The sequence below is a fragment of the Phalaenopsis equestris genome, unplaced genomic scaffold, assembly GCF_001263595.1.
Source record: "Phalaenopsis equestris unplaced genomic scaffold, ASM126359v1 Scaffold000076, whole genome shotgun sequence".
In the NCBI taxonomy this organism is placed as follows: domain Eukaryota; kingdom Viridiplantae; phylum Streptophyta; class Magnoliopsida; order Asparagales; family Orchidaceae; genus Phalaenopsis; species Phalaenopsis equestris.
In genome coordinates this window covers 57,330-65,608 of record NW_018164518.1, presented here as the reverse complement: position 1 = coordinate 65,608, position 8,279 = coordinate 57,330, and the positions used below count along the sequence as shown (strand labels likewise).

Genomic DNA, 8,279 nt, shown 5'->3' with positions numbered 1-8,279 from the left:
AAAGAATCACATGAGGTTGTATGAATGAGAATGTAGTTCATATGATTGAGTGCAAATAAATAGAGAAATATTCATTGAAATGTGCAGAGTTATAGGACTTTAAAGTGACAAGTTAAAGCCCCTAACTTGGTTTATTGTTTTAGATTCTTATACGAGATGTTAGCCCCCAGGTGGAGGGAATCGAGGGAACTCTAGAGTGAGAGCTAGTATCTTCCCTGGCTAGTCGGTCTTCAGAACTATTCAAACTTTAAATTAGCCAATGTTCTTTATAACATCTCTAGTAAGGGTAAAGAATATTATTGCTCCTATTTGACACAACACAATTTGCATAATTCCACAACATAATTGCTATACTTATTACCGATTCATAAAAAGAAGGAAGATATTTTCATATTTAGTGATTTTCTTCTACAAAAACTCTAGTTATCTTTTTAAATTGTTATTGTTCTATCAAAATATTGAAAATACCAAAAATATATAAATTTTCATTACTACAAAAATTATCTTTAGTTTAGATAATTTTCTTTTTATTAAAAATAGAAAGTTTATTGTTCAATAGTGCATATATGTATATTGCATATTCTCCCTGTGGGTTTGATATTCAGGTCTTAATCAAAAAGTCCTATATTACTTGATAACGATACGTATACTTGCGTACTATCCCAAAATTTATAAATTAGAAGTTAAATTCTTATTTTTCTTCAAGATTAATTTTTTGGTTTTGTTGCAAAGTACGTAATTATAAGTGAAATATAATCTGAACTATTGTTGTACTATGCATATTAGCAGTATCTAGGGATCAGTTGTCACGGGTCTTTCAAAAGTGAAATGTGACACTCACTAGTTACAGAAATCTTAGCCCTCCGAGTCTATAAGTTTCTCAACAAATTTTACAATACAAGTGGCCAATTTGTAAAGTAAATGAAAGACGAGTGAAAATATCATCATAAATTTTTAAAATAATAGAAATTCTAAACAAATCAAAACTACTACTTGATTACTTCATATTGGCAAGATAAAGAGAGAAAACTATTCAGAACACGTGAGGATAACAAAAAAAAAACATATTTATAAAACTCAAATCAAAAGTACAATACTCACAGATAAAGATACAACTACTTCTATGAAATGGTTCCCTAAGCACACCTTTGAAGTTCTCTGACTCCTGTGACTCCAATGGGGTTTTAAAGAACTCACCAAACTGTAGAAATCACAAAGACTCTATATGTGACTTTAGAACTCTCTAACATTTTCTAACACACACTAGCCCTCTCCCTATATGTTTAGAATTAATTTCTATTTATAGAGCTTCAAAAATGACCAAGGGGTGCTTCAAACATCTCTTTAAAATTTGGCCTCATTCAATAGATCTTCTATAAAACAACTATGGCGCCTAGGTGCCAAAACTGTCGCTCCTAGGCACCATCCATGATCTTCATCTGGTGCCTAGGTGCCAAATTCTGGCTCCTGGGTGCCAATTTGACTGGTTTTGTCAATTTTATTTGTTATGATCCATTTTGCTTCTTTTTGATGTTTTTATGCTTCATTTTGCTCTTAAAGTCTTTTTCTTACGCCTACAACCAGAATACAAAAAATATCTTTCATTATGCCATAATATCCTAAAAAATGGGTATAAAATGTGCATAAAAAATAGGTACTTTTAAGTTGGATCATGAAATCGTCAATCCAACTACTACAAGAGAACATATACAAGTCTAGCCAGAATAAGAAGTTAAGTATTCACCTCCCTCATGACACACATAAAGATCAAATCAATTCATAAACAATCCAAACATCCACCAACATCAATCAAATTGATCAATCCACTCTAAAACAAACACAATACAACACAAATAATCACAACTCACAAACATACTAAATCAAACCACAGTGATAACCATGGGTTGCCTCCCATGAAGCATTTAGTTTAATGTCTCTAGCCTGCAAAGGATTTCCTCCCGAAACAAATTTCCATTTAAGTAAACATCGATCAATCACCAAATCTTTTTCAGATCTTAGAATTCCTACTAAATCCTCAAATTTTAGTTTTTCTTTCAATTTTTTTTCAACTTCTCAAATTGTTTTCAATTATTGTTCCTCAAGCTTCTTTCAAGTTCTAATATTCTTTTATTGGTATTTTCAATTTGCATATTAATATCATACTTAAAATTTATAAGAAATTTATCTTTATATGATAATTCTCGGTCACTTAAATTTTTAGTTAAATTCTCTCTAGAAGATTCATATTTTAGATCAAATTCCTTTATGATATTCTACTGTTCAAGTTATCTTCTAATTCTTCCCATTGGTACAAAGTAAATGGTAGAGGTGGTCTTTCTATATTTATCTTAATTGAGAAGATAGGTTTTTTTAATTTCATAGGAATTTCTTCCATTGGTCTTTCAATCTCTTTATCCTCATTTCTCAACTCAAAGTTCATTTTAAATCATTTTTTAGGTTGTTATATTGATTAGTAAACATAAAAGTACATAATTTCAAATTATTTTTTATCATTTATGAAAAATTAATTAGTTGGAATTGCTTTTCAATGCTAAAGAATTACATGTGTCGAAATTACATTTGCAAAATCTTATTGAATATGTTGTCATGGTAAGTATATTGATTGTGGAATATTAGTTTACATAAAATTTAGCTATATATTATCATTTATAATAAATTAATTTTCTAGAATAATTTTTAAAAAACCAAAATGTATTTTTATTAAAAATATTGTTGTTAAAATAAATCACATTTACTATCTTGATTAATGTATTTATAATCGAATATCATATATCATAAAAAATTAAATCATAGTTTACAATTCATAAAAGATAGTTTTATGAATTATATTTTTATAATCAGTGGTATTTCATTTCATATAAATAAATAATAGTAGTTAACTTATCAAATTTGTAAATTGTTTACATGTTTGTGAAAGTGATTAATGTGATATCTGTAAATTAGATTGTATTAGAAGTTTGTGTTATAAGAAAAAATATTAAAAAAATGCAATTCTCTAGATTTGTATTTTTTTATTTTTTTTAAATTATTGTATTAGTTTATTTTGCTGCATTACAGCTTTGTTTATTTTAGCACTAAGCCTGTGTAGGAGTGTACAATGTTCTATTATAATTTGGGATAATATTTGTCTTGTGTAGGAGAGTATAATATAACAATATGAATTGGGGTTATAATCGTATGGTGTAGGAGATCACTGTATTGCACTATTAGAATATTTTAAGAAATTGATTTCATAGACCAAGCATCAGATATTGTGGACTTGGGGCCCAGAGCTATTTAAAGCTGCATCAATGAAAAATTTATTGTTTTCTTATTTGTTTACTTTTTGCACTTTTAGTTGTGACTATGGTACATTGATAAAAATATCAAAATTAGTTTATATTGGGAAAATTTGTAAATTGTTTTAAAGATTGAGATTTAGGTAGGGTAAACAATTAAAATGCTTGTAGATAATTATCTTGGGACATGTACATATCATCCAAAGAAGATGATTATGTTTTTTGGAGTTTACGTATGTGTTGAGAAGTATGTAAGAAAATTATATCCTAATTTTTCTTAGGTTATTCAAAAGCTATCAGTAAGATTTTGGAGTTGATGTGAGTTCAGGTTGAGTGGTGGCTAATCATGGATGAGGCTAAGGAAGTGGATGGAGGTGTGAAGAAAAATCAGAGTAGAAGACTTAGAAAATAACAAGTCAATATAAGAGAACTAAGAATAATAATTTTATTTTAACAAAGAAAAGCCAAAACATGATATACGAAGCACCAATATAAAAATAAGATGAATTCTTCACTCAAATTATTTCATTAAATATTTGAAGTTATAAGAAAATTAGCTCATATTTACAAGCATCACAAGACTCTTAAGCTAAAAATTTTGGAGAGAAGAAATGACAAGTGTAAAATGGGAAAAAAGAAATGTTAAAGGCCATTAATGAAAAAGTTTTTACTATTTTTTTCTTATGTCAACTTTGGCCATACATATTCTTTGGTAATAAATAAAAATATTAAAAATACATATTTACAAAAATTTTCAATTATGAGCTCTTATTGTTATGCTTATTCATTAATCTCATTCTCAGACTTTAGCCTAAACTTTTGTAGTTGATTTGATATTCTTGATCATTATGAATGCTATATCATGAGTAAGTTCATATATTTTAAAATAAAATCTATGCTTAGCAGGCGAGAATTTGCTAAGGTAAGAGAGAAAACTGGACTGGTTGGGTGGAATGAAGAAAGAAACTTATAATATGAGGTGAGATGCATGTCTAACCATTCATTATTAAATGGCCTCGATCTTTCCCTATTTCAATAGGTTCTAAAGTTTGGAAGTTGAATTGAAAAAAAATATATCATAAAACTATGCCAATTTCTATGTTCTATAAAAAAGACGCAATCATTAAAGTATTTTAAATTAGAAGTGAAGGCTTTCCATAACTTTATCATAATATTATTGGGTACAATTAAAATCCTCATCTCCAACCAACCTTTGTTGACAAAGATTAATAATTAAATCGAAGAATCTTATAAGAATTTTGTTTGCATAGCATTATTATCATATTATATCAAAATGATTAGAAAATTAATATATATTGAGAATACTTTCTTCCCATGAACCAGATAAGGAGAGATAATGGAATAAAATTGATTCTTGAAAGGTTCTTTTTTAATCCAAAATTGCCACGAAGAGCATTGTGGAGATTTTGAAAACTAGTTTCATAATTAAATAATATCATTTTCCTTTATTTAATTCAATCAGTAGTGATTCATTGACCTGTTTAGTTCTCAAAGAATATAAGATTCATATAAAAATCTCTAACTACATTTTTACATCTATAATGACTTTAAGGTGAGCAAGAAATGTTTTTTTTTTTTTTTACATTTTCATTTTATTTTGAGGGAGAGGACACATCTGCAGATGATATTAGTTGCCTCTCCATATTAAGGATTTGTTTAGCATAGTCTTCTGTTAGTTTTTTATTTGAGATCACCACCACAATTATGTTTTAGAAATTGTTTTATTAATTTTTTAGAAATTTTTGCAGTGAAAAGATATTTTTTGCAGCTATACTATAAGAAACCTTTCTCTGACATTTTGAAAAAAATAAATACTTATAATTAACACCTTAACTTTTTAAAAAGTTACTTCTTCCCATAGCTTTATAATAACTTTTATGAAAAAACACCTATCCTAAACAGATCTTAAGCGTCAGTACGGGAGTAACTACAACTTTTTAAAAAGTTGATTGTAAAGCTCAAATAGAGAAAGTAGATAGGTTTTTAATGCTCGGTTTTAAAGTGCATTACAAAGAAAAATAAAAAAAAATGATTATTTTTAATTCACTCCATTACATAAAACACATGCGCTAGCCACACTTTCAAAGTTGACCCTTTAGCAGCACATTAAAAGATAGGAACCTAGCATCAAATATAAGGGCATTTGTGGTACTTCATGATGCGCTATCCTCAGTATATATTCATAACGCAAACCCTAGCAATTCATTATATGTTGCTGGTTGCCGCCAAGATATTCAGTTAAGTTCCCGTAATCGCAGGCTTCGCCGCCCTCAACCTCCGTCACCAGTGCAGCCATGGGTCGTATGCATAGCCGCGGGTATCCTTGATTCACCTTTTCCTTTTTCTTTTATCGTTCTTTTTAGCATTCCTCTACCTGCTACCGATCTTTATATATATTTTCTCATTCCTCTCGACGAACAGCAAGGGTATTTCCTCTTCGGCTTTGCCTTATAAGAGAACTCCTCCGAGTTGGCTTAAAACCTCCTCCCAGGATGTAAGGTTCCTGCTCCATACAAATTTCGCTTATTTATTGAATCGCATGTGTTTATGAGTTTCGTGATGTGTAGGTAGATGACAACATTTGCAAGTTTGCGAAAAAGGGACTGACGCCATCACAGATCGGTGTAATTCTTCGCGACTCTCACGGTATTGCTCAGGTAAAGAGTGTGACTGGAAGCAAGATTCTCAGGATTCTCAAAGCGCACGGTATAGTCTCATATTCTTAATCACTTTTTTTTTCTATTAATTTTATACATATGAATGAAGGGTTACTTATGTAAGCTCCTCTTCTATTTATTTATTTTTTGTTTTATGATGGTGTTCATTAGGGCTTGCACCGGAGATTCCCGAAGATCTGTATCATCTGATTAAGAAGGCCGTTGCCATAAGGAAGCACTTGGAAAGAAACCGGAAGGATAAAGACTCAAAGTTCCGGCTTATTCTTGTGGAGAGCAGGATCCATCGGCTGGCTCGTTACTATAAGAGGACGAAAAAACTTCCACCCGTGTGGAAATAGTTAGTATCTGTTCCTTGATGATTTTCATTATCTTAACTTTTAGATTTATAAGGCTTGCTTTTACCTCTGATTAATTCCAGTGTTTTTAAACACAGCATAGTATTTATTGTGCAATTTGATTTGCTTGCTGCCCTGCTTATTATTCTATTTTTTTAATTTATTAGTGAATTGATTTTAAAAGTTTTGAAGCTAAGATTGTAATCCATCTTTGTAGAAAGTCTGTCTTTATGTAAGCATTGAATCGTTTCTATTATTACATGAAATTATTGTTATATATTGAACTATGTTGCTGCTGTTCCCTTAATTACTATGGGGCCTTTTGGAATCTCTTTTTTTCTTTGTTTTTATTTCATTTAGATTTATTTTATTTTTATTTTGGTCTTTTGTATAGAATAAAATATGTTTGATGTCTTATTGCCATTTTAAAAATAAAAAAAGGAAAAAGTCTCGATTGTTTTTCTTGTAAGTGTTATCCTCTCTTGAATTGTTGTTGTTAGAAGGGCGAGCAATAGTGGAAACTTCATTCAAAATTTTATTTTGTTAAGGGAATTGATAAGGTTGGCGTGGCTGCAATAGAGAGATGCTGGATTTTGCATGGTGCTGCCGTGATTTTACTCCTTGAAAAGGTCGTTTACCAAGCTCTTGTTGTTCGTGAGCTTTAGCTGGAGGATTTTGTTTCTGTAAGCGACACTGAGACAGTTAGAGAAGGTGGTTTCTCCCTTTTTGATGTGAACGAGGATGCAAATGTTGTGAATCTTTTGGGTGTTGGAATTAATCACTGTAGTGATCGGTCAAAGGCTAAAATGTCAAAAAAGATGTGGATAAGTGGAGTATGAATTGAAACCCAAACTTCTAATTTTGATGGGAGGAAGATTATGGAACTTATGGCCGTCAATGTTAAAAGTTAGCATATTGGCAACATCGTGAGGTTTCTACATAATTATTGCATTGTTGAGGTTTATCAACATGCAAAATTACTTCAATTGCTTAGGGCGTGATCAAAATATGATCCATACAATCATGATTTTTGAACATGATTCAAATTATTGAGAGATGTGACAACAGTGAGGCTGAAGCATTTGCTCAAGTAGAGCGAACGAGAGGATATGGGCAGATTTTTTAGCGAAGATGTCGGGATGGGGGTTAAAGGGAACACACAAGATTTTATGTTCTGTTTTTAACTCAAAATAAGGGTGTAAACAAGCCGAGTTTTAGTGAGGCTGGTCTCGAATCTTGTTTGGCTTGTTAAAAAATACCATTATTCGTGTTCAACTCGTTTGCTTAGCGAGTCGAACACTAGCTGTTCGCGATTTAGCCATTTTGACAGCCCTTGTCACACAACCATACAAATGTTAAGGGTAGGCGTGAGATTTAAATATTATTATTTATATTAAAATATTCATTTAGTTAAAATTTAAATTTTTATTTAATCTTTTAATGAATAATTTTAATTGATTATAAATCTTTGTAGCCTTGTGAACAAATAAATCTTTGTTCATTTCAACTCATTTATAAATTGAGCACAAAAATTTTGTTTGTGTTCGGCTTGTTTTCTCACTGAATGAATCAAATTTGAGCTACTTAACGAGCCGAACCTGCTGTTCTCAAACAACTGACTTTTTTGACAGCCCTATTTCAAAACATTTTGCTTTTAGTAATAAATGATAAAAGTAAGCAAACAAAATTGTTTTGTCATTTTAGATACTTTTTAGAAAGAAAAAAAATGTAATCGAACATGATGTAAAACTTCATTAAATTAACCTTTTTGGTGCAACTATTACTCTTTGTTGTGGATGACTAAATAATTTAAAATACTCTATATTCAGCAAGTGTATTCTATAGATATTGATTTTATCTTTATTGATTGATTATTGTCATAGCTCTCTTAAACTCATTTTTATAATTGCATAATTTATATACTTTGCCAGGATGTAAGGTTCCTG

At 30.2% G+C, this 8,279-nt stretch overlaps 1 protein-coding gene across 2 annotated transcripts in view; it reads left to right on the top strand.

Moving 5' to 3' along the window:
- Positions 1–5,518: 5,518 nt before the first annotated feature.
- LOC110019755 (40S ribosomal protein S13) overlaps positions 5,519–8,279 on the top strand; it is a 26,497-nt gene continuing 23,736 nt past the window's right edge. Inside the window, exons 1-4 of one of the 2 annotated variants that reach the window (XM_020717559.1) lie at positions 5,519–5,637; positions 5,742–5,814; positions 5,888–6,026; positions 6,149–6,335. In XM_020717559.1, coding sequence (XP_020573218.1) covers positions 5,615–5,637; positions 5,742–5,814; positions 5,888–6,026; positions 6,149–6,335 — 422 coding nt within the window. In that variant the 5' untranslated portion in view covers positions 5,519–5,614. Of the gene's footprint in view, positions 5,638–5,741; positions 5,815–5,887; positions 6,027–6,148; positions 6,337–8,279 lie in introns of those variants that run through there. The other variant, XM_020717560.1, reaches the window with a different exon arrangement.